This window comes from Leuciscus leuciscus, assembly GCF_965113295.1.
Source record: "Leuciscus leuciscus genome assembly, chromosome: 7".
Lineage (NCBI taxonomy): Eukaryota > Metazoa > Chordata > Actinopteri > Cypriniformes > Leuciscidae > Leuciscus > Leuciscus leuciscus.
Genome location: NC_138731.1, coordinates 12,434,796 through 12,462,401, shown reverse-complemented (window position 1 = coordinate 12,462,401; position 27,606 = coordinate 12,434,796). Strand labels below are relative to the sequence as shown.

General features: G+C 36.8%; 1 protein-coding gene across 7 annotated transcripts in view; it reads left to right on the top strand.

Moving 5' to 3' along the window:
• Positions 1-27,606, top strand: part of kalrna (kalirin RhoGEF kinase a) — a 223,734-nt gene that overhangs the window by 121,686 nt on the left and 74,442 nt on the right. For all 7 annotated transcript variants that reach the window (XM_082176022.1, XM_082176019.1, XM_082176018.1 and 4 more), the window contains exons 12-30: positions 1,902-2,071; positions 4,645-4,819; positions 5,051-5,246; positions 7,867-8,033; positions 9,576-9,695; positions 13,028-13,246; positions 15,505-15,654; positions 15,923-16,037; positions 16,204-16,319; positions 20,133-20,255; positions 20,453-20,635; positions 20,744-20,862; positions 20,965-21,031; positions 22,281-22,390; positions 22,611-22,680; positions 23,159-23,248; positions 24,257-24,349; positions 24,452-24,563; positions 25,247-25,437. In XM_082176022.1, the coding sequence (XP_082032148.1) occupies positions 1,902-2,071; positions 4,645-4,819; positions 5,051-5,246; positions 7,867-8,033; positions 9,576-9,695; positions 13,028-13,246; positions 15,505-15,654; positions 15,923-16,037; positions 16,204-16,319; positions 20,133-20,255; positions 20,453-20,635; positions 20,744-20,862; positions 20,965-21,031; positions 22,281-22,390; positions 22,611-22,680; positions 23,159-23,248; positions 24,257-24,349; positions 24,452-24,563; positions 25,247-25,437 (2,586 nt within the window). The remainder of the gene's footprint in view (positions 1-1,901; positions 2,072-4,644; positions 4,820-5,050; positions 5,247-7,866; positions 8,034-9,575; positions 9,696-13,027; positions 13,247-15,504; positions 15,655-15,922; positions 16,038-16,203; positions 16,320-20,132; positions 20,256-20,452; positions 20,636-20,743; positions 20,863-20,964; positions 21,032-22,280; positions 22,391-22,610; positions 22,681-23,158; positions 23,249-24,256; positions 24,350-24,451; positions 24,564-25,246; positions 25,438-27,606) is intronic.

Sequence of the window (27,606 nt, the reverse complement as noted above, 5' to 3'; positions counted from 1 at the left end):
TATAAATTCTTAAAAAGTCATGGGAATTCCTATAGCATTTTTTTTTGTTTCTGGTCTTGATCAGTTATGATCATCAAACTGCTCTGTGATTGTTTTAGTTTTTTCTCGAAACCCTTATCAAATAATCACAGAGGTCATAGCAAATCATCGTTCAAAAGGTGGAAACACTGCAAGGTCTTACAAAGAGGGATTTATGTTTATCAAACATGCCTGTGTGACTGATATTCTCTGATCTTGTTAATTCATCAGCAAGATTGGCTCCATGAATTGTTTCTCACAAGTGAATTAGTTATGAACAGATTTAATTATTTTCCTTCTCACAGAACAGTGAGGATGCATTAACAGAGATGTTTTAATGCTGCACAAATATGACATAAGTTTATTTGCGGAGGAACAGTAAATGTAGGACAAACCGAATCAGTTGTTTTTCATTTTCTTGCACAGATGGTAAGGCAAGGCAAGGCAAGTTTATTTATATAGCACATTTCATACACTATGGCAATTCAAAGTGCTTTACATAGAAAGGAATAAAAATAATCACAAAATAAAAGCAAGGAAAATTAAAACAGTTATTCAAAATGCTTTACATAGAAAGGAATTAAAATATCACACTATGGCAATTCAAGCCCCTGCCCCTTTTGTCTCAAAATGTATTGTGCCCCTCTCTGATAATTGTAAATAATAATAATAATAATTTATCATATATCACAGTCAGTGCATTAACTAATGTTAACAAAATACAACTTTTGATTTTAATAATATTTCAGTAAATGCTGAAATTAATATTAGCTCAGATTAATAAATTATGTAGAAGTACAGGTCAATATTAGTTCATGTTAACAAATTTAACTAATGAAACCTTATTGGAAAGTGTTACTGATTTCATGATAGCTAACACTTTAATGCATATACATAAAATGTACAACATCAACAAAACTAAACATGAATTCCTCATAATTACCTTCTTGATTCTCACTGTTTTATTTGGTAAAGTAAATAATATTTAGTAATATTATCATTATTTCCCTATTTTCGTTTGATGTGTTATGCATTCTAATTATCAACATCTTTTCATAGAATGCCAAGGAAATAAAGGATAAAAAGAAAAAAGAAAATATCAAATAAATACTGTTCTTTTCAACTTTTATTAATCAAAGAGTCATGAAAGAAAATGCAAATTACATTTTGAAAAACTATTAAAACCGAAAACATTTTATTTTAGATTGTAATAATATTTCACAATATTACTATTTTTACTACTGTTTTAATCCAATAAATGCAACCGTATAAGAGACTTCTTTCAAAAACATTAAAAAAAAAACTTTGACCGGTAATGTAATGTAATTGTTTCTGTGGATTTTATGTATTATGATTATAAACGTAAGATTCAGTCCCTCTTGAGAAACCTGATGTTAAATGTCTTTTTGGTGCTCAAACCGGCACAGACCTTTAAACACTACACCACACAGCACTCCAGTGTTTGGGGGATCATTTACTTCTAAGTTTTAATAAAACCGTCTGAATCATTTCTATACTGTTTAATCTTTTACACTGAAATGTTAAAAATGGAAGCAGCATGAGAAATGAGAGCGAGAGCACACATTTCTGGCTGCTTTCTAATATTGGATTCAGGGCAGATTATTGTTAGATGAGAGTAATAATCTGTGCAGACAGGTCACTCCATCTCTGAGTCTGTAGAAAACTTTAGAAACTTTTTTTAGGTCTTTACTGGAGTAAGTATGTTACTGTGCTTGTATGTGGGTCAGGTTTTGGCTCCATTGTGGGGAATACATGTTGATTATTAAGTTACTTAGTAAAATGTAAAAGTGCAGTAAAGTATGAATATCATGAGGAAACATCATCAGAAGCTATCACTGAAAGAGTTTGTGTGTGTGTTTCAGTTGTGGACGTGGATGGAGGACCTGCAGAAGGAGCTGCTGGAGGACGTTTGCTCGGACTCGGTTGATTCGGTTCAGGAGCTGATCAAACAGTTTCAGCAGCAGCAGACGGCCACACTGGAGGCCACACTCAACGTCATTAAAGAGGGAGAAGACCTTATGCAACAGCTCAGGTATCAACACGTGCTCAAGTTTACATACTTTTCAAAATCTCATAAATGCTGCATAACAGGTATTTACATTACACAGACAAAATTCACTTGATATAACACAAATTATCCTGTTCAAATGTTTACATACCCTTGATATTTAAACTTCCAAACATTCCAAAAAACAGACACTGGTGAAACATAAAATACGATGATGAATCTAAAGGCTGGTTCACACGGCAGGATAATTAGGCCGATTTTAGCCCCGATTCACCCCTTCCGACAATCTTAAGGATGCTCCGATTATCGTAAAATAATCTGATCAGATATTCCTGCCGTGTGTGGTGTGTTAAGGCTGCTCTCGTCTGCTCGGAAGGACGTCGGGACCGCTCCGATCTCAAATCGGGGATATCCAACATGTTGGATTTATTTGGCCCGATTTCTTCTCGTGTGTGGTGTCCCCCGAGCACGCAGCCTGTGGACTGTGGAGTGTAGCCAATCAGAAAGCGAGGTGACGAGGCGGCGAGGAAACACCGGGAAATATAATCAAAACAGCTGGCGGCATGGCGCACCAGAAAGTCCGGTGGACGTCAGAGATCACATTTGGGAAAAGCACGTAAAAGTCCTGGTAGAAAGCGATGCATAAGGATGTAGTGTAACGACGCCCAGTTCCAGGAATGCACTAATATTTTGTTGGTAGTACCAGTTTGCAACAATTATTGGTTAACACTAAGTTGTTAACACTTCGGAAAAAAACATAATTCGTCGTTACACTACATCCTCATGCATCGCTTTCTGACAGGACTTTTACATGATTTTCTCAACTCATTGAAGTGACGTCGACATCTGGGTGTTTGGCTCGAGGTCATGGTGCAAAGGACCCTTGGTTGATTTTACTCCGAACCATCCCTTTAAATACTGAATAATAATAATTATCTGCATGTACTTACTATAGGGTTAGGGTTTGAATTGGGTTAGTCGCATGTAATTATGTATAATTTGTAGTTATTAATACAGTAACTACATGTAACACCTCACAACTCTGAGGCTTACAGAACTATCACAGGCTCAGCTCCCTCCTACTTTCACTCACTCCTACGAGTCTACATCCCTACCAGACACCTACGATCGGTCAACGAGCGACGTCTCGTGGTTCCATCACAGAAAGCCACAAAATCACTTTCCAGAACATTCTCATTCACAGTTCCATGCTGGTGGAACGCTCTCCCCACCCTCATCCGGAATGCAGAATCCCTGACAACATTCAAAAGACAGCTGAAAACCAATCTCTTCCGTGAGCACTTAACCTTATATAAAAAAAAAAAAAAAAAAAATTTCCTTTCCCTTTGAAACATCACTTATCAGGCTTATGCTACTCTGAATAATACCTGAACTTCGTATTTTGAGCACTTCTTGCGTTGTTGTTGCTTTTGCCTCTTTATGATGACTCGCTGAATTTTGTCCTAATTTGTAAGTCGCTTTGGACAAAGGCGTCTGCTAAATGACTAAATGTAAATGTAAATGTAACATGTAACAAGGACACTGTAAAAACAGTGTTACCAAATACTTTTTTGGCAACTTAATGGTATATTACAGCAGCAGCTTAGGGGACCATGCTCACCAGCCAAATCTTGACAACTGGAATGGTGTTTTTACAGTAAATACACATAATGGAAGTCTAACAGTCACACTCTTAAGGAAAGTCCGTAAAAACAGATCTCAATGTACTAATATCACAGTTATAGACTCTTATTTTGATTTCTGTTTTGTTTCCTTTAGTTCCTGTTTCTCTGCTCTGTTTAGTTTCAGTTATTGATTATGTCCTCGTTTGTTTCTATGGTTACCTATAATTTGCACCTGTCTTCATTATGTTCGCCTTGTATTTGTACTTCCTGTTATGTTCAGTCCCTTGTCAGTCTCGTTTATGATTTATGTAGTTAGCGTTTCTCATGTGATCTCATGTTCATGTGATCCCCTGAGTATTTTGCATCGTTTATAACGACTGTCTATTTGTATCTTCTTCATGCGTACTGACTACACATTACAACTATCTTAATTTGATGTAATTTTCACTGAATTATGATGGTGTTTTACCCCTATTTTGAAGTATGCATTGCATTGTGTTATGTTATAGGGTTAAATGAAATGTCCATGAACTTAACGGATAATGTCCTGGCACAAAAATGACCAGAACATTGAATGCAGCTCTGAATAAGTGTTTTATAATATATGCAGCCATAACACTGTTTTGAAAGTACACCCATAACACTAAAACATTACATGTGTTGGCTTAATACTGGTGTGACTACTTACCAAAGCCATCTGTGTAAAGTTGTATTAAGGCCCACAGAAAATTCCAGAGATTTAAAAAATAAGTGTGTCTGTGAAAAATCTGTCATACATCAATTGTAAGTGTACTAGTGTAAACGTGTTTCTAATTTTATTTTACAAACTGGAGTTAAAATAATTGTCTGTAATTCACAGAATGCCACAGATATGTTACTTTACCCAGAATATTCCTTTAATATGAGCAAATTGTAATGGTTCTAGACTAACCCTTACTTACACTCTTAACACATTAGTTGTGTGTTTCTCAGAGACTCAGCGATGAGCAGTAACAAGATGCCTCACACGAGCTCTATCGCTCACATCGAGGGCGTCCTACAGCAGCTAGAGGAGGCCCAGGGCCACATGGAGGAACTTTTCCATGAGAGGAAGATCAAACTTGACATCTTCCTGCAACTGCGCATCTTTGAGCAGTACACCATTGAGGTGAAGACAGTGTGTTTGCATGCTAGATAGTGTTTCAATCATTTTCTCAATAGAGATTTCGTCAGTAAACAGTTCTTGACCTTGAACCAAAACAACCGGCTCTGAGATGAATTTTAAAATCTCATGATCTCATTGTTCATCATAAATGCCTGAAGTGATTGATTTATAATTGCTATGAGAATGTCATCAGGCCAGGTGCAGAGGTGTTGAACTATCCGTCCTGTCCTGCAGGTAACAGCAGAGTTAGACGCGTGGAACGAGGACCTGGTTCGACAGGTAAACGACTTCAGCGCAGAAGAACCCAGTCTGGCCGAACAGAGACTCCAGCGGCACGCAGAGAGAAAACTGGCCATGAACAACATGACCTATGAGGTTATGCAGCAGGGTCAAGACCTGCATCAGTACATCATGGAGGTCCAAGCCTCAGGTGAGAGAGAGAGAGAGAGAGAGGAAGATGAAAAAGAGTACAGGTGTTTTCACGCTGACAGAGATTAAATCGCTGGTGATTCACAGGTTGTTGTACTCTTGGTACCTCCAGGTTCTCGCCCACAGTCTGTTCACTGAATACCTGATGCATATTGCACACACAAAATTACCAGGGGCTGCAAAAATCCTCTTAAGAAAGAAGTTTAAAAAACTCAAATAAGTACTAAATGCAATTCTAGAATTTTTTTTTAAGTTATGCTAGTTCATTATGCTATTTTAAAGGTTCCTATTTTTTTCTCTTACAATAGTTTTACATGCATCCAAAGTAAAAAAATGCTAATATTTCTGTCTGAATTGTCTGAAAACGGTTAGTTTGAAGATTCAGTCTCTCTAAACCCGCTTTTCCGCGAGCCTACTCTACTCTGATTGGTCAGATGGCCCAGTCTATTGTGATTGGTCGACCGCTTACAGCGCGTGTTGCAAACTAAACATCCGTTACAATATCTGAATTTCAGCTCCAGAGGCTTCCTCAGGCGTGCTTCTCGACATGTCAACAACACAAACAAAACTCTTCCAGGACTTGGCTACAACGACAGTGTTTGAGGGCGGGTCAAAGTAGACGCTGTTGGCGTGCAGCCAATGAAGACCATAGTCTGGCATTATGCAAATTTGTTACATTGTTTTGTAGGTATGGAACAGGAAGTGAGACTGGAATTGCTGACGACTCGTTACAGAAGTTCAGAATCTAATCGTTTTTTTAGGAGACAATTACAATTTTTCTTGCACTTTGATCTTAAAAACTTTTCAGACCTTTTACATTCACAAACAGTAATATTCGAAAAAGTATAATAGGGGCAATTCTGAAATATTTTAAAATTAAAATTAAAGTCTTGTGTTAAATTTGTTATTATGGCGGTCCTCGATGATCAACTCAATAAAAAAACACCTCATATGGGCATCTTTTTGGGCTGCCTGCAGATTACTATAATAATCATAACAAGCATGCACACTATTATCATTGAAACTGGCTTGACGGGAGTTCAGAACTCTGCATCACTTTTTTTATGCGTCGTAGTTATTTTTAAAGAGACTGTCTCAAAGTGTCCTGTATCTGTGTGTGTGAGTGTGTGTGCACTATAGAGTGAACACGTCTAAATGATATTTATCATTGTGAGAGGCTGAGAGAGATCTCTTGATCATGGCAAACTTATTTGGCAAACGTTTTTTTGTGAATTGGTTGCGAAATTATGATTTAGTACAATTCATACAATCTAATTTGTATGTTTCTACTCATGCTGGTGATCAGTTTACCTTCCTGATAACGTTTTACCTACAAATCGTACGCTTTTGTACAAGTCAGATCATCCATTTGAATGCAAACTCACACAATACCCATTCAATTCTCATGAGATCTAGTTGGATTTAATAGAGCAATAGATGCAGAGATACAGAGAGAGGAGAGCAGCACAGAAGAAGTGTCAGGTGACAGAGTGTCAATAATATATGGCAGTCTTCAGAGACAGCAATATGGACCAATGAGATTCAGACTCCTCTGTGCTGTGATCTCCAGTCCGCAGTCACATGACGCTCAGTAAAGCTTTCGTTTCAATATAAAGAACTGAGTAAAAACAATCAAGCCTAAACACTCAATTCTTATGTCAGCCATCTCTTCAACTGTCTGTGTCTTCAACACACATTACTCTTCCTCTCTGCTTTTATCTTCATATCGTCCCAATGTCCAGCTCTGTTCCTCACAGATATTTTTAACACTGGAAACAGACTTCCTCTCCTCAAACTGCTGACCCATCTCTCACCCCCCTCTCTCTCACATATGGGTCTTGGCTGAGGACACTCTTGTGTTCGAGGTTTGGACACCGTCTGTTCCAGACATTACTGTGACCATCTCTCACACATGCCTGCGTGTCCGATGGAGGGGTGTGTGTGATTTTGCTGGGACAACATAGAAAATGACTAAATTAAGCTTTAGTTGACGGTTTATAAACATATCACTGTGCTTTATTTATGTAGTTATTACTTTAGTTTAGTTAAATAAACTTCCCAATTTTATATTTGAGCTCTAATTAGTAGTTAAGTAACTGACCAAATTGATTTATTTGGATTATTCTTTCAGTAAACTAGCTAAAAACACTAATTAACCTATTATGGGTTATATTTCACCCCAAAATCTAAAGAAATACAAATTTAGAAAGTTTAATATTTATTTTTTATTATTATTTTTTGTGGCAGTTATGCATATTTAACTCATTTAATAATTTTTTATTCATTCCCTGATACAATTGATTCTGACTGATTTGTTTTATTTATTTTTTTGTATAATGATGCTAAATTGTTTAATTGATATTACATTTTGTTCCTGGTTATACTCCCCATCACTTCACACACGTTGGGCTCTATTTTGCTGACTGTAAATGATCCTTTACTTAAACTGCCCTTGAATGCAGATCTATGATTAGCCTAATCAGGTTACGGAAAATAAGAGCGATCTGTAGCTGTCATACTGCCACCTGGTGGTGTTGAGCTGTGAACATGTTCTCTCAGACCAGATACTGTAGATTCAGCAGGAGTATAAACAGAAGTGTGTATTTGTGTGTAATATGCAGGTATTGAGTTGACCGGTGAGAAGGAGGTGGATCTGGCCACTCAAGTTCAGGAGTTGTTGGAGTTTCTTCATGAGAAACAGCATGAGCTGGACTTGAGTGCTGAACATACACAGAAACACCTGGAGCAGGTTGTGCAGCTACGCCACCTACAGGCTGAGGTTAAACAGGTAAAACACACTCTCTTGCATGTACTGTATCTGTCTGTATATCTGCTTATCCATCTCAGGGACAGAAGTGAAACTTTATCGATGAAAATGTATTGTTGCTGTCTGGCTGTCTTCTGTTTTCTTCATATTCTTACTGTGGTATTTGGGATAAAGAGCAATCAGATATTAGCTGTTCAGAACCACAGCTGCAAATTATATCCCAAAGATATATGTCCATATTTTATAGCAGTGTTTCCCATCCTTGACTTTGGAGTACTCCGACACGGCACATGTTGTACTGTATGTGTTCCTGATTCAACTCATCAGCTGATTGGTAGAGACTCTAAGACCTGAAATAAGTGTTTAATGAACTGTTTACTCCTGGTATTAAGATGCACTTTGATCGATCGATCAAGTGGACGATGCTAAATACAGGTGTAAACGGGGTCTAAAACCTTTTGAGCTTGTCCACTTTCAACCACTTCCAGAGGTAGACAAAAACCCATCTGACCGGATTGCTTTCATAGTGTAAACACTCATGTGGTTCAATGTGTTCAAACAGCCACAAAACACCGTCTGCTCTCCTTGTACTGACCTGATGAGTGAACATTATGGGAAGAGCGCTAGCCAGACGAGATTTAAACTTTGTTAGCTGGAGACCCAAGTTTGGCTTGAAGATGAAAAACTTACCAAGCACAATGTTCTCTCACCATTCCTTATTTCTAACACACACACACACTTAAGCAGAAACTAAAACTGCTGCTCTCCATGTTTTTCTGTCGTGTTCATATGTAAATTACACAAGCTTATTTTGTCCATTAGATTGAAAGATCTAATAAAAAAAAAACATACATTTACCCACCCCAGACCCATCACAGTCCTGGGCTCTAGTACACACTCTAGTCTCATGTGTCTCTCTCTTGTCTCTGTCACTGGCGCTTCCTCTGATTGATAATCAATGGAGATGCAAGCGGCTGTGATGGCTGATTCAGTGTGTCTCTCAGAGCTAATCTCATTCAGAGCGTAAGTGAGGGCCAAAGTGCTGTCGCCAGGGACGGCCCTAAAGTGTCTGCCGCTACAAGCGCTAATGGAGAGAAATGAGCAGAGGGAATTATGAATTCTGCTGAGTCTCCTCAGGATATCACTCCACACTGGGGGTCAATATTCAGATCAGTTTGACAGCTATATCAGTTTGGTATTTCATACAGATGATTCCTGGATTTAATTGCAAATATCAAAATATCCTGTTTTGTGTTCAACTCAATGTGTTTTACCCAACACTTGTTTCTGCTAGAGCATAGATAGATAGATGGATAGATAGATCACATTCTACTCAATTAAGCACACTTCTTTTTCACAAGGGTAATGTGCCATTAAAACACATTTTTATAGCAACTTAAGTGTCTTTTAGCGTATATAATTTCTGATAAGTACTCTTTTTAAAAGTATGCTAAAGTGTTCTACTTTTACACAAGGTGGTTAGATAGATGTATTGAAAACGGTTATATGGATACTGTGCGTTTCAGTGCTAAAGAAGCTTTTGTTGTATCTGTTGTTGTTTAGGTCCTGGGTTGGATCCGTAACGGCGAGTCTATGTTGGATGCCAGTATGGTGAACGCAAGCTCACTGTCAGAGGCTGAACAACTACAGAGAGAACATGAGCAGTTCCAGCTCGCGATAGAGGTAAACACACAACACAGGCTCTAGTCAATGCATCTTGAACTTGTGTTTTTTGTTGGATCTGGCAGGTTTGATCAGGTTGTTCTTATCCACTATGTGTCTAGATGAAGTCTTGGTTTTAATGAATTTTCATGAGCTCCTCACCGATTCATTTGCTCCATCTAGTGTTCATTTTGTCAACAATTTCTCCTGTGTTAAATGTACTTTTAAGTTTTTGAAATATGTAGTCAAACTTGTTCTGTTTTTGTTTAGTCGTGTTTTAGTCGACAATCCCCCGGTTTCAAAGGCGAGGCTTAAATTAGTCCCAGACTAAAATGCATGTTTGAGCTGTTTTGACTGAAAGCAACTCGCACTGTCTGACATATCTTAAAATATGTCAGTGCTGTTGTTTTGACGTTTATAAAAGCTACTTAAATGTCCTAATTAAACTAAGGCCTAATCCTGGCTTAATCTAAACCCTGTCTGTGAAACCAGGCCTAAATGTCTGGCCATTTTAGTCTAGTTTTAGTCAATGAAAAATGTTTTGTGTCACATTTTCGCCATGCTGCATAATGGTTAAACTGATAATCACTATTATTTTGCTCAAAATTATAATCACAATGATCGTCATTTGAGACTTTTATTTGTACATTTCTTCAGAATTATGGCAATTTCACCAATAAGCACAAATCAAGAGAATGTCAAATCATATGCATGGTTTATTTCACCACATAGTTTCCTTATTTATTATAGGCTATATTTATCGAATAAATGAACACACTCTCTAATAAAATAATAATGCAACATGAAATGGTGTATTAATTACCGAAACATGGCGCTAAAGCTTAAAATTACTTACCTTCGAGCTCCATTTGCAAAATTGGCATATCAAGTTGGCCTCTTTTCCCAAGCAATGACCGCATCCATATTCTCCTCTTTCGCTTCCTCTTCTTTTTTTTTCAGCACACATGAAAACCACAAAGTGCGAGTCATCTTGCTCTATTTGTTTAAAGAGTCATTGTCATCAGAGTCAGTAATCATCGTCTCATCTTAGTCATAGAATTTTTTTTTTTTTTTTTTAAGTGTCCCAATCAACCTAAATTCATCCTAATTCACCCACCTCTCTGGTCTCTCTTCACTTTTAGTCAAAAACAGATATGCGCTTCCTTCTCTTTGCTCTCAGCATACATGTTAACACTGCTAGATGTATGGAAGTGATTACTCTGAGAATATTTCAAACAGATCCAACAGAACTGTTCATTCATAAAAATTCACACAGGGATCATAACATTCTCCTGAAGGGTTTATGACCCACAGACTCCTTCCCAGTGGAGCTGCTCCACTGTTTTTACTGCAGTTCACAGCTTTTTCTTTTGAGTGCACTAGGTAACCTCAGCGCAGTATATTTAAGGACCAGATTCTGACAAACAATACTCATTCTCAATACAATTTTAGCATTAAGGTATTTTTTGCCTGAGGAAAGTGAAATGTGCTGTTTGCTATGAATGTCTTGCTCTTAGTACAGTAGTCATGTCATTTATCACAGGATTTGGTATCAGACTGTTTCCTGCTTTGGACAAAGCTCTACCTGCTCGACTCTGCTCGTAAATGTCTGTCGCTGACTTTTAAAGTTAGATTTATTTTTTCCTTCATCATGACAATGCCAGTAGATAGAAAACAGACCCGTGTTTGGCTGTAGAAACCCTTAAGCTGTCAGCAGTCTCGGGTAGGAGGGCTGCTCGATAATGTCCTGTTAAAGATGCTCAAATGATCTTCTCTAATAGATGTTTACTTTTAATGATCTGTCTGTTTTGATGTGTGGGATTTAAGAGTTTGTTAAATTAAAGGCAGAGGTATCCTCCTTTTTGTAGAACATGTAGAATTATTGGCTATGTTCAGAATGGAACATTAGCTTATAGTGCTGTTTACTACATGCTGCACAGTATGTACTGTATACTAGTTTAAAAAATAGATTGTGCACTGTGATTTGTTGAACATTGTTGTCACATGACTACACTATGTTACAGCTATCCTTACACATAAAGTTTTGCAATTAGCAGTGGTGGACGAAGTTCACAAATCAAGTACTTGAGTAAAAGTACAGAACAAAAGTACATTATGCTTTGGAATGTAGTGACTTAAAGGGATAGTTCACCCAAAAATGAAAATTAGCCCATGATTTACTCACCCTCAAGTCATCCTAGGTGTATATGACATTCTTCTTTCAGAGGAATACAATCGGAGTTATATTTAAAAATGTCCTGGCTCTTCCAAGCTTTATAATGGGAGTGAATGGCTGTTTCTGTTTAGAAGTCCATAAAAGTGCATCTATCCATCATAAAAATGCATCTATCCATCATAAAATCGCATCTATCCATTATAAAAGTGCATCTATCCATCATAAAAGTGTATCTATCCATCATAAAAGTGCATCTATCCATCATAAAAGTGCATCTATCCATCATAAAAGTGCATCTATCCATCATAAAAGTGTATCTATCCATCATAAAAGTATATCTATCCATCATAAAAGTGTATCTATCCATCATAAAAGTGTATCTATCCATCATAAAAGTGCTCCACATGGCTCAGGAGGGTTAATAAAGACATTCTGAAGCGAAGCGGTGCGTTTGTGTAAGAAAAATATTCATATTTAAAACTTTATAAAGTAAAGTAACTAGCTTACGGCCAAACGAACATACAGATTCGACTAAGTCTAAAGCGCAACTTATGCGAGTAATGCGACGTACAGTTGATATTTACACTATGCCATGACGCACTACACTACTTCTGACGTCATAAGTTGTGTAAGTTGCGCTTTAGGCGTAAGTAGACTGCGTATGGCCGTTTGGCCGGAATCTAGAATTGTACTCTGTAACGTGTTAAATATTCATATTTTTCTTACACTAACTAACAGAAGGCCTTTATTAACCTCCCAGAGCTGTGTGGAGCATTTTTATGATGGATAAATGCAATTTTTTTTTTACTTCAAAACAGAAACAGCCATTCACTGCCATTATAAAGTTTGGAAGAGAAGGATATTTTGCAATATAACTCTGAAAGAGTTAATGTCATAAACACCTAGGCTTGACTTGAGGGTGAGTAAATCATGGACTAATTTAAATTTTTGTTTGAACTATCCCTTTAAAAGTAAAAGTTTCACAAAATATAAATATTGTGATACAGTACAGATCCTGGAGAGAGAAAAAGACGTGGTTACTGTCCACCACTGTATGATAGTGGTTAGGTAGTGTCGTACCGAACATAATCATAGTTACCATTCTTTGATTTTGTTGTCATCATCCGAGCTAAGGTATGTTTGTTCTCTCTCTTTCTCTCTCTTTCTCTCCCTGCAGTCTTTGTTCCATGCTAACTCTCTCCAGAAGACCCATCAGAGCGCCCTCCAGGTGCAGCAGAAGGCTGAGATCCTGTTACAGGCGGGACACTTCGACCCCGAGGCCATCCGCAGCTGTGCTGAGAAGGTGGCTATACACTGGCAGCAGCTCATGCTGAAGATGGAGGACAGACTCAAGCTGGTTAATGCCTCCGTGGCCTTCTACAAGACATCAGAACAGGTGCTGAGAAACACTCTATAAGATGACCCCAAGAAGACTTACTACAAAAGACAGTCAAGGGCCCTAAGATTTTAATGCCACATTACCCTTGTGAAAAAGAAGTGTGTATATTATTTTATTTTTTTTATAATCTTTTGTCATGCCTTTTAGTACATACTAACATACTAAGACTTATTTAAAGTACTTGATATTAATTTTAACTGTAGTATGTTATTTTATGTTACATTAAAAGTCAGTATATTTACAAAGAAACATTACAAATGTGTTAAATTAGTGCTGTCAAATCAATTAATCAAAGGTTTGTTTATATAATAAATGTATGTATATATATATATATATATATATATATATATATATATATTACAATATTAATATATATTATGCGTAATATATATCAATATATAAAAAAATATACACACACACAAACATATGTATGTGTGTATATATACCGGTATATATATATATATATATATATATATATATATATATATATATATATATATATACTACACTGTAAAAAATCCAACTTACGTTTTGTATGACAAATTCAGTTTTTAAAGTTTATTCAACTATTTAACATAAAAAAAGTTGAGAAAAGTTGAGATAACTCAAACACGTAAGTTGAGAAAACTCAAAAATGTCCTGCACCTGGTTGCCTTAAACTTTTAAGTTTTCTCAACTTGTTTTTTTTTTTACAGTGTACCGGTCAAAGGTTTTAGATCGGTAAGATTTTTAATGTTTTTAAAAGAAGTATCTTCTGCTCACCAAGGCTGCATTTATTTGATTAAAAATACATACAAAAACAGTCATATTGTGAAATATTATTACAATTTAAAACAGCTGTTTTCTATGTGAATATGTAAGTGTACAGTGTATGTTAAGTGTAATTTATTCCTGTGATCAAAGCTGAATTTTCAGCATCATTACTCCAGTCTTCAGTGTCACATGATCCTTCAGAAATCATTCTGATATGATGATTTGATGCTCAAGAAACATAAGAATTTTATTTTTATTTTTGGGGGACAGAAATAAAATAAATCAATACTTTTATTCATCAAGGATGAGTTAAACTGATCAAAAGTTGCAGTAAAGACATTTATAATGTGAGAAAATATTCTCTTTTAAATAAATGCTGTTCTTTTGAACTTTCTATTCATCAAAGAATTTCGAGGAAAAAATTACACAACTGTTTTCAACATTGAAAATAATGATGAATGTTTTTTGAGCATAAAATCAGCATATTAGAATGATTTCTGAAGGATCATGTGACACTGAAGACTGGAGTAATGATGTTGAAAATTCAGCTTTGATCTGAGGAATATATTACAATTAAAATATATTAAAATAGAAAACAGTCATTTTAAATTGTCATTATATTTCACAATATTACTGTTCTTTTTTTTATTTTTATTGTTTTTTATCAAAGAAATGCAGCCTTGGTGAGCAGAAGAGACTTCTTTTAAAAACATAAAAAATCTTACCGATCTAAAACTTTTGACCAGTAGTGTATATATATATATACACTACTGCATATATATATATATATATATGCATACATTATATAAACAAACTTTTATGTTAGATATGATTAACCGCGATTAATCGGTTTGACAGCACTCATTTAAATAGATGACATAATTTTCAACAGTAATGACATTAATTTTTATTTATTTTTCAATTGACATTCATTGAAAGATTTTCATTTAATTTTAGCCATACCATAATTGCTTGTCAGTACAGTTGTCAGTACACTGTAATTATAACACATTTTCATTTTCAGTAATTGTAAATAGCATGCATTTAAGTGTCTGAAAACATTACTTCCAGTTATACTTCCAAGTATATTATATCTATATTGAGTACTCTTTTTAAAAGTTTGCTAACGTGTACTTCTTTTTCAAAAGGGTTGGCAATTTTACTAGCTAGTAAGTGTTGACTATGAGATGCAAAGTGATCTTCTTCTAGGGGACGCTTGATGGTTTAAAACTCCTCCACTGAACAAGTGCTTGCTATATTTTGCTACAACAGCAGTCTGGAAAATAATTTCATAATGTAAATATAATTTCAAATAAATACTGTATATAAAATCTAAATAATTTAACTAATAATAACACCTAGAAACTGCAATAAACATTCAATTGAAAATACTCATTATTATTATTTAGACATATCATATCTAACCAGCTAGTGACAACATTCAAATCTCTAAATCCTGCTTATCTTCACAAACCCTGTACATACTAATTCCTTATTCACAGGTGTGTAGTGTGCTGGAGAGTCTGGAGCAGGAGTACCGTCGAGATGAGGACTGGTGTGGAGCTCATGATAAACTGGGATCTTCAGCAGAGACGGATCATGTTCTGCCTCTCATCAGCAAACATCTGGAGCAGAAAGAGGCTTTTCTCAAGGTCACTACTGAACGAACAGCGAACTCATAAACTCTTTATCAGTCTCACATAAGCCCAGATGAATGTATCAACTTCATAATAACAATCGCAGAAGTTTCTCCTGCATCTTACAGAGGAGCAGGCACAATATATTATATTTATACAAAGCTAATATTCAAGAACCTTTAGATCAAAAGCTTTCTAGGATCATGAGAAATAAATTCAGTCTAAACTTTTGACTTTGTAATGTGAGGGTCTGTTTTGAATCTAAAGTCTGCTGTGTTTTCAGGCATGTACTCTGGCCAGGCGAAACGCAGAGGTTTTCCTGAAATACATCCATCGGAATAACGTCAGCACTCAGGGGTCATCTACCAACACCCGCGGTCCTGAGCAACAGGTCAAAGGTCAGAGATTGTACTCTGTGTTGTCACATTTAATTATGTCAGAATCTGATCTGATATCTTAAGCAGTTGTTTTAGCTTTGAATTTATGCTTTTCTCTCACAAAACACTTTTCATTTGTCCAGTCGTTTGTTTATTCATGTTAAGGATTTGTCATGTGTTTGTTCAGCCATCCTGAATGAACTGCTACAGAGGGAAAACAGAGTTCTGCATTTCTGGACCATGAAGAAGCGGCGTTTGGATCAGTGTCAGCAGTATGTGGTGTTTGAACACAGTGCCAAACAGGTGACAACACTGAACTACACTCATATTGTGTGTGTGTGTGTGTGTGTGTGTGTGTGTGTGTGTGTGTGTGTTAATATACTCCAGTAACTGTATACTCCAGTAACATTTTTTGGGTGTGTGTGTTTGTGTTGTACTTTTGTGGGCATGCATGTTTTGTGCTCTGCAAATGTGTGTCTGAGTTTTTGTTGTTAGTATGTTTTATGATGAAAGAATGCTCCTGAAAAGGAAAGAAGAGATAATGTATCTTAAATTTTTTGATTTTAGTAGAAAGCTATTGAAAACAGTGTGTCACATCTGGGCAGGCAATGAAGAAAAGATCTAAATGCAGCTCTTTTTATCACTTGGCAGGAAAAACAACACAAAACAAACAACTGAACACACTAGGCACACTTACACTAACACACTTCCATTACAGATTTGCGCAAAACTTTTGCGATTTTTTTCTAAATATCGATAAAAAACTATTGCGAAATGATGGCGTTTCCATTAACCGATGTTATGCGGCTAAAACGTCATTTTTTTCCTCATCACACCAAAAAACATGGCAACGGACGTTGGTAGGTTTATATATATCACAGCCACGTACCGCACTAGACATTATTATTATTAATGAAAGGAAACGTAGGCGTGTTATCCAAGCATTAAGGAAAGACCCTTATACTGTGAGCGGCACATATGAGGTGTTTCTGGGTGTTTCTCACTCCTTTCTGCTCCGAGGTCTTGATTGTGGCATTTCTTTGAGGTTTAGAATCCAGTATTTTTTAGAACTCTGTCTCGTATTCTGTCCAAACACACCGCGTCTTCTAAGTCAGGTGACTGTAAATGCGCAAAAACTATTTCCATTGCAGTTTTGCGAAATACTTTTTTGGATTGCCTGAAAAACCACCTCATGCGAGCGTTAAAACTTTTTTGCGATAAATGGGAGTTTTTGCGAAATTTATGTTTCCATTTGGCGTATTTTCAATTCGCAATTTCAATTTGTGCAATTTGAAGGGTAATGGAAACGCGGCTACTGACGCCTTATATACACAGCATAGCTAATCAACATAACTAGAGACAGGTGATTAACATAATCAGTAACCATGGAAACAAACTAGGATTGGGAACACAGGCAAATAGGAACAGAACCAAACCAAAACACACTAAACCTAACATACCCTGACACAGTACTGCAATCCTTGTTTACATTTTACACACGTTTACATTTCATAACAAAATAGGGATGTCAATCAGTTATTTAAATTGAAATCATTAGAATTTGCTAATTAATCAGATTCATATGAGATATACATCAATATTTGCTGAGCAAAGCCCCCAAATTAAGACAATTTACATGAATTATGTTCACAAAGACATGACATTATTGTGGTAGAAATAAGCATTACAGTCTATAGACGTTACAAAAAGAGACTATACAAATCTGAATATTTAACTGTTTTATTTTCGTATCATCAAGTCTATCACTGGCCTATAGTCCACAGCAATTCATTTTGGAACAGAGTTTGTCAGTCTATCCAATGTAGACCTTTTAGACAGGACACATTCTTGTATTCTGTATGCAATAATTTTTCATAATTGGTCACATGTGTTTGACTGCAAAGTACAGAGTTGTTTTTCATTGACATGCACAATGAATGCCGTGTTTTTAAGACTGCGAGACACAAAGTAACACACTGTGTCAAATTAAAAGTTGTTCAGCTTTTAAACGTGTCTTAAGACATCTGCATTATTTTCTATCGTGTTGTGATCCATCTAGCAGTATTTGAACACAACAATATGACTCCTTACTAACTGCAGAATTTGCAAAAATATTCTTTGAATTATGGTACTTCAAGGTTGAATTGTTAATTTGCTTAAATGTAGCAATTAGTGTACCCAATTAACATTGAATTGACAACCTTAAAAATGATAGTGAAATGATATTTAAAGGTGCTCTAAGTGATGCTGGGAGTGTTGACATTCGAATTGTTGTCAAACAAAACGGAGGCTAGCTAGACCCTCCCTCCTCCTCATCCCGTCTCCTCCCTCCTCCCCTCCCCTCCCTTCCGGCATAAAGGAAAGTCAAAGTAGTCACTAAAAACAAAGTTAAGTTTTACTGATACTTCATTCAATGTGTAATGTCACCAAGTTAGATAAATGCTTTTATATATTGCAGAACAGAATGCAGAAAAAGAGAAACATTATCTTAATCGTTTCGCCACCTGAGGTTATAACTATAGCTCCCATACAAGGACGCAATAATAGCAAGATAACGTTAGCTTTGCGTTTCCCAGTGAGCATAAACAACGGCGGCGGCGTAAACAAATTGAGTCAAAGTTGTCAATAGCCTATAAATGAACATTCAAGTCCATAACAAACAGTGGGTGAAAAATGGATTTACCTGTTCTGCAAAAACAGAGCAACTGAATGTCTGATTGGAAGCCCTTCTGCCGGCGGAGTTCTCGCCACATTTCGAGGGTTTTTCCGATGTAAATTCGGGACTTCGCGCGTTCCTTATCCTTGTCCCTCTTCTTTACAATTTGTTCATCGGAACGTCGTCTCTTTAGTCGTGTGTCGGCCATAATTCAAACTTCCCTCTTCATGCTTCTCTCTCGTCTCTCCTCCACACACCCCCTTCATGTGCACGCGCACTAACCCCCAAACCACACCCCTCAAATACTTCTTGTCGGTGATTGGCTGGAGCACTGTTTGTTGTGTTTCGTGGTGCGTGTGAGCCCAGTTTGTTTTTGTTGCCGTTTGTGAAGCCTGTGGTGTCTAGAGAGACTGCGTTTTTTTACAGTGTGTTCAGGGGACAGGCAGCTAGCGGATAGTGAGGAGATGTTTGCTGTATGTGACAAAAAATGTTTGGCCTAAAAAACACGTGGCATCACTTAGAGCACCTTTAAATGATATAGTCAAATTATTTATATGATAGTGAATTTATACTAAATATAATCTAGAGAGTAGATTAGATATATGGATATATTGCGACTTTTAATCTCTCAATTTTGACATTTTCTTGCAATTGCGAGTTTATATCTCACAATTCTGACTGAATTCTGACATTATTTCTCACAATTGTGAGAATAAGGCCAGAATTATGAGATATAAACTGGCAATTGCGAGAAGAAAAATACCTTTTTTATTTTGTATTCTGTCGTGGAAACAAACTTCCATACTTGTTTTTTGGAAGAAAAAAAAAGAAAAAAATGTCCAAAGATTTCCTAAAAAATATACTTAAAAAAAAGTTGTGTAACAAATGTTGCATATGTGGCCATTCTAAGTAAATTTTCACACTCCCAATTGCGTGTTATAAAGTCAGAATTGTGAGATATAAACATGCAATTCTGAGGAAAAAAGTCACAATTCTGACTTTATATCTGATTATAACACACAATTGCGACTTTATATCACGCAATTCTGACTTTATTACTCGCAATTGCAACTTTATATCATGCAATTCTGAGCTAAAAAGTCAGAATTGTGAGATAAAAAGTTGCAATTAACTTTTTAATTTTTTATTCTGTGGCCGAAACAAGCTTCCATAGTTTAGTGTTACAACCTTCCCTTTGTCATAACTCACTAATTTATAACTATAAAAATATTTATTTTGTATAAAAAAAACATTAAGCTGTGAAATTTATGGAAGCCTTTACATTACATTCAAATAATTTGTTCAGACATTCACTTTTTAGAATATACTCACCAAGTCTTTGTTGGGTTTGTGATTTGGTGAATGTTTCGGTGTGTTTGAATCCCGGACGTCACATTCACAGAGACTGAGTGGAGTGTTGAATTGCATGATTTGATGGAGTCTGTGTGTGTCTGTGTCAGGCATTAGAGTGGATACAGGAGGCAGGAGAGGTCTATCTCAGCACTCACACGTCCCCCGGAGACTCTGTGGAGAAATCTCAGGAACTGCTGAAAGAATATGATGAATTCCGCATCTCTGCCAAGGTACAGAGACACAAACACTTCCCCTCACCTCTTTCTCGTCCATTTCATATTAGTGTGTGTCACATACATCCACATGAACTCTTCAAACAAGTCATTCACTCTGAGGGACATTTATAAATGCATCTTGTTACATGATAACATTGCGCATAAATGATCAAATCACACACTCACACGCATAATGTTCACGTGTGATGCAGCAAACTAAGGACAAAGTGAAGATGTTGATCCAGCTGGCAGATAACTTCGTGGAGAAGGGACACATGCACGTCACGGAGCTGAAGAAGTGTGTGACGGCAGTGGACAAGCGCTACAGAGACTTCTCCCTGCGCATGGGCAAATACCGCTGCAGTCTGGAGAGCGCGCTGGGCATCAGCTCGGAGGTACTGGACCTGTACAGAGCTTATTACACCTTCCTAACAACGCTTTACCTCATCCAAATGTATAATAATGTGGATTTTATTTTCTGATTGTGTGTGTGTGTGTTTCAGGATAATAAGGATCTGGAGTTGGATATTATTCCAGCCAGTCTGACCGACCCAGAGGTCAAACTGCGTGACCCCAACCATGAGGTGAACGAGGAAAAGAGGAAATCAGCCCGGAAGAAAGAGTAAGTGATCACACACCGCCTCCAGCCAGCCGTTCCACACACACTTCACAAGTTCAGACCCTTATACAGTATATACTCCATCTCTGGTTTGTTTTGTTGCAGGTTTATTATAGCAGAGCTGTTACAGACAGAAAAGGCTTATGTGAGGGACATACATGAATGTTTAGAGGTAAGTGTTTCTGTTTTATTAATGATAATAAGTCATAATAAATCATTCAATCACCCTTTTCTGACCCTTAGATTTAAAGTCCCCCTGCAGTCAATAATTGTATCCCTTAAAACTCATCCTTGATCACCAAAATTACATATTTAAAAATGTTTCCTTGAAAAAATTTCTTCACACCTTTTAAATATCTTGAATGTAACTCGACACCCTTGCCTCATTTAGTATACGCGGTTCTATGACTATACGAATGAGCCCCGCCTCCACTCACTCACAGCAGCTCAGAGATCCACTCGTTGACGATCACACGTTGATCTGATTGGTTACAAGGTAGTTTGTGACGTCAGAAACACCAGCGATTTCAAACCGTGTTTTTGAGACTGTCTTTGGTTCACTGCAGTTTTAAGGAGAAAATACTCAGCAATTATGTTGACTTATAAATGTACACATGGTTTGTCTTAAAGCATTAAAAACATGGACATATAAACAACATTAAAAACTTGATTTTTACCACAGTGGGACTTTAATTTTTTTTTGATACTCTACCTTTTAGAGCCAGATTTACTAACAGCTTGTGCCAACACAAACCCTCTTTTGGTGTTAAAAACTACTGTCAGGATTTACTAAAGACACGCAGTGAAAAATAAGCGCTGAAAACTTATTGCATATGCATTTGTAAGAGTTTCCCTTTTTTGAATCCCATTGCAAAATTTATGGGAGGAAAGTATTTGAATGAATCATGTAAGGTGATTCATTAATGTTTGCGCTCGTTAATTTACTGGTATTTGACCCATTATTTTTTAGCGCCCCAAAAAAGCTTGTCTTAAACCAGACACTAATTTGCTCTGCTCCTGGTAGATTGCGTTGGTCATTATGGAAATGATCCGGCTGTGTCTGTGTTCTTTAATTTGTGTGTCTTTAACTTTCCACTCCCATCGGCGCTTTTATGGGATTGTGCTAATTTTCCCCTATTTATTAAATCTGGCCTTAAGTCTTCTATATGTAAATCACCTCAGTGTTGATTGGCTAAGTTCAGTGTTCATCAGGCTCAGTAGGTACTGAGTGAACCGGGATGGAGTTTTCTCTGCATAGTAAATCAAACTCCCTTATTTCAAAAGAACAAGAAAATCCTGTTTTCCTTGAGATGACACAGTAGGATGCTAAAGGTCTTTACTGTACTGTGAATGTACTGTACATAGAGATACTGCATTCCAATGATGGTTGACAGTCATTTCCTGTGTAATTTATTTTTTAGACATATTTGTGGGAGATGACCAATGGTGTCGAGGAAATCCCTTCAGGAATCGCCAACAAAGAGCACATCATTTTCGGAAACATTCAGGAGATTTATGACTTCCACAATAAGTGAGTTTATCTCATTAAATCAAGTATTAATGACATTATTAGGCCATAAGCCATCAAGCTTTTTATCATCGTATACACAGTTTTCATATTTATTTGCAGATGAAAGAAGGGAATAATATGCTTTCCAATTAAAATGATACTTATGCAAATTTTGTATCCCATGTGATATGGAAATGTAGTGATTATGATTCATTTGCATGTTGTTTTGTTTGTGTTGTAGTATATTCCTGAAAGAGCTGATCAATTATGAGCAGTTACCCGAGGATGTGGGGCATTGCTTTGTTACATGGGTGAGTGTTTTTCACATTCATGTCATTAAATTCATTCAGGAAAGGATTTATGTCGCTGTGCACCTAACTTTTTCTTTTTTCTAAAGAACATTTGATATAAACTGTGCATGTATGTATGTATTTAAATAAATAAATACAGTAAATTGTGCATAATTACAAGCAACTAACCTTAAATCAAAACCAAGCCCTAGTATGTATCTGCTTGTTATTTAATATTACTCAGAGTCAGGAGTTAATTGTATAATTAGACTGTAACATTGAGACCTTAATATAAAATGTAACATTCAAACATTCATTCATTTTATTTAATTTTATTGCTGCCCATATGCACCAATTATTACGACAGACTTACAATATTCAGACCAGCTAAATGGTTTTATCCGAGCAAGAATTATAACAGACATGCTATTGGTCGATTAACATTGTGAATATTCACTGGAATTAGATATGGCAGATTAAGATTGTGTTTGTGTTTCAGGCTGACAAGTTTAATATTTATGTGACGTACTGCAAAAACAAACCAGATTCCAGTCAGCTCATCCTGGAGCATGCTGGGAGTTTTTTTGACGTAAGTACACATCGTTTCCTAAATCGTTCATCTAATTTTATAGACGGAGCCACATAATTGAGACCAGCGTGGAATTCTCTCACTCAAACCAATGCCTCCGCCCTTGATATCTTATCTAGGATCTGTTTTCTCCATGATAATAGCATACTGGCGAAACAGATTTGGCAAACGCTTCAAAGGTTTCAATTTATAATGTATTTTTGCAGCGTTGAGCAGTGTAGCCAATCATAAACATGCATGTTGATTTCTTTAACACAATAGCCAATCAGAGGTGTTTAAGTTGAGTCCACTCATTTCAGTTCAGTGCTGAGTTCTGCACGCTTGTGAATCCTCTTATTATAACAAGCAAAGTGTAGACATTATGTAAATAAGAGATTCATTGTGTCGACAGCTTCATTGATTTTAACAGAACTTTGTGGGATCATGATTTACTAAGATGAGTGACAGCTTTTTACTGATTATAAAGGGAGCGATCTTTGCATGCTTTCTTTCATAAACCATGCATGCAGTAGCCTATGCTTGCGTTTCTGTTCAAATGAACAGTGGTTTGTGAACAGATGTTTTAATAACTAATCATTTATCGGCAGTGTTTATGCTGGGGTGTGTGGGTGACATGAAACTTGTATAAATATGGAAACTTATATTTAATGGAAATCTATTTAAATGTCTTCTTATCCCTAGAGTTGGTTCACCATCTGTCTGTCTAATTGAATTAACTCCAAAAATTATTTTTTTTATCTTCAGCAATTTGCCTATGCGTTGGATTTGTTTTGTTTTATATTATTGAAATAAAGTAAAATCACCTGAAATACAATTTACTTGAAATGAAATGACCTCATGCATGTTCACCAGAGCACTATAAATTGATCAGTAGATTGACTCAGTGAGTCACTGAACACGTGTTACTGTTACAATCACCACAGTGAGAGAGTCGTTTTAGCAGTTGTCAGTGTGAATGAATTATGCTTTTTTATATATATAATGATTCTTTTTGTCTGTTCTGAACAGGAGATTCAGAAGAGACACAGTCTGACCAACTCTATATCATCATACCTCATCAAACCTGTGCAGAGAATCACCAAATACCAGCTTCTGCTCAAGGTACAGTGTGTTTCCCAGGCATTCAGTGAAGATCAGGTGTGGTGTTTAGTGCACTGTGTAGTGTGCAGTGTGCAGTGTGCAGTACAGTGTGTGTGCTTACAGGAGCTGCTGTCCTGCTGTGAAGAAGGCAAAGGTGAAATTAAAGATGGGCTGGAGGTCATGCTGAGCGTCCCAAAGAGAGCCAACGACGCCATGCACGTCAGCATGCTGGAGGGTACAACACTACTGAACACACACACACACACACACACACACACACACACACACACACACACACACACACACACACACACACACGTTTACTTAGCTATCTAAATTCAGACATTCCTTAGACATAATGGTTTTTATACTGTACAAACTGTATATTATGTCCCCTTACACTAACCCGAACCTTAAACCTACCCATCACACAAAATTTGTGCATTTTTACATTTTTACATTTTCCCCAAAAAATTTATTCGTTTATTTTTATACCAGATTTACAAATGAGGATGTTCCTAAAAGGAGGTTTTTGGCAATTTTGTCAGGTTTTGGTCACTTTTGGGTACAAATTTGTCCCCAAAATATAATTAAGTAGGTACACACACACATACATGTTGGGTTTTCATGTTTTATGGAGACATTCCATGTATTTTCTATTCCCTAAACCTACCCTTCACAGAAAACTCTCTGCATTTTTACATTTTCAAAAATATCATTTAGTGTGATTAATTAGCTGTTCCTCATGGGGACTAAAATATGTCCCCTCAAGATAAAAAATGACTGGTATTACTATCTTTGTGAGGACCAGGACCACACACACACACACACACACACTTTATTTGTCATTTCTACTGATATCCTTAAATAAGCCATCAACCTCTGACATGATGTTTTCTGCCCTCTGTCCCACGTCAGGTTTTGATGAGAATCTGGATGTTCAGGGTGAACTCATCCTGCAGGACACCTTCCAGGTGTGGGACCCCAAATCTCTGATCCGTAAGGGACGAGACCGCCACCTCTTCCTCTTCGAGATCTCCCTCGTCTTCAGCAAAGAGATCAAAGACTCTGCGGGACGATCCAAATACATCTACAAGAACAAACTACTGGTATTGGTTATATCACTCCATCTACACACACACAGTATCACACACACAGGGATCACCAGTAAGGATGGGCCACACGATGGTTACTTGTTCGGTAAGATATTTTAGAGAGAGGTCTCTTATGCTTGTTACGCTTTCGCTCACCAAGACTGCATTTGCTTGGTCCAAAATCCAGTAAAATAAGTAATATTGTAAAATATTGTTACAATTTAACTGTTTTCTATTATGAATTTTCAATTTATGAAGCATCATTACTCCAGTCTTCAGTCTCACATGATCCTTCAGAAATCATTTTAATATGCTGATTTGCTGCTCAAGAAACATTTCTAATTATTATCTATGATGAAAACAGTTAAAAACATAATTTTGTGGAAACCATGATACATTTTTAGGATTATTTGATGAATTGAAATTGAAATATTTTGTATTATTATAAAAGTCTTTAATTTAGCTTTTGATCAATTTAATGCAACCTTGCTGAATAAAAGTATTGATTTCTTTTACAAAAAACATAATTACCCCAAAATGTTTGAGACATTTGTTACTCTGTTGTTTATTGAACGCTGTTGCAAATATGGCGTAAACATAGATGAGGTTTTGTTCAAATTTCCCTTACAAAACTGTTTAATTAGTTATGATCAATTTTTAAATGAACTGCCGTGATGTAACATTATAAGTTCTAGATATTTTTCTAAATCAAAAAGCGAATTAATTATTATAAATTATTTAAAAGAAAACTCCAGGTTTTATTATAATATTATTTAAATAGTAAATACCTGTATAATAAATATTAAAAATATATATATATATTTCTGACACAAAAAAAAAAAAATTGAAATGAAATGAAATGAAAATTATGGGGTCATTGAAAATATAGCCAGTGCAATCAGAACAAATCTGAGCTGACCAGGACAACAGAAAAAAAATCCTTATGAGTCCTGCTTCAGATTATTTCAATGACATAAACTAAAGGAAAGCCCCATGGGAAGGTCAGTTAGTGCACACACACGAACACAGTCATGTCTGAGTTTTACATTTTCCATCTGTTTTACCACATTGTGTAACTCTGTTAAGTGTTTCCACACATACCTGGAAGCAGCCAGCGCAGGTGTGCGGACCAGATGGGGCGTTTGTCACCCCTCGCTGTGTTCAATATGCCTGTGAACAGAGCCAGATGTGCCTTTGGTTTTCTTCCGGTCATCTGGAATTGTCTCACAAACACTATTTAAGCATCTACTTAAGATTTACTAAGGAAATGCTTTCAATTTTGTCAGACACAATTTTTAAAGTTCCGCTTTCAGTTAAGTTCACTCTTAGGTTATCTCACTCTTAAAGGGATAGTTCACCCAAAAATTACAATTATCCCATGATTTACTCACCCTCAAGCCATCCTAGGTGTATATGACATTCTTCTTTCAGCCAAACACAATCTGAGTTATATTAATAAATATCCTGGCTCTTCCAAGCTTTATAATGGGAGTGAATGGTACCTTAGAAGCCCAAAAAAGCGCATCCATCAAAAGTGATCCATACGGCTCCAGGGGGTTAATAAAGCACAGAGGACAGAGCAAAACAAAACACCACGGTCACAAATTAGAAATCTAAAGCGAGAATTTTTAAAGAGAAATGTGGGAGGAGCCTGATCTTAGTTTGAACCGCGAGACGCGTCAAAGCTTGCGTTACTCCTACATCCTATGTCATGCGTCGGGTCAGAGGTCACTCGTCATGTGTCGGGTCAGAGGTCGTCGACTCTCACCTGAGCTTACGCTACTCCTACATCATGTGTCAGGTCAGAGGTCACTCGTCATGTGTCGGGTCAGAGGTCGTCGACTCTCACCTGAGCTTACGCTACTCCTACATCATGTGTCAGGTCAGAGGTCACTCGTCAAGTGTCAGGTCAGAGGTCGTCGACTCTCACCTGAGCTTACGCTCCTCCTACATCATGTGTCAGGTCAGAGGTCACTCGTCATGTGTCGGGTCAGAGGTCACTCGTCATGTGTCGGGTCAGAGGTCGTCGACTCTCACCTGAGCTTACGCTACTCCTACATCATATGTCAGGTCAGAGGTCACTCGTCAAGTGTCAGGTCAGAGGTCGTCGACTCTCACCTGAGCTTACGCTCCTCCTACATCATGTGTCAGGTCAGAGGTCACTCGTCATGTGTCGGGTCAGAG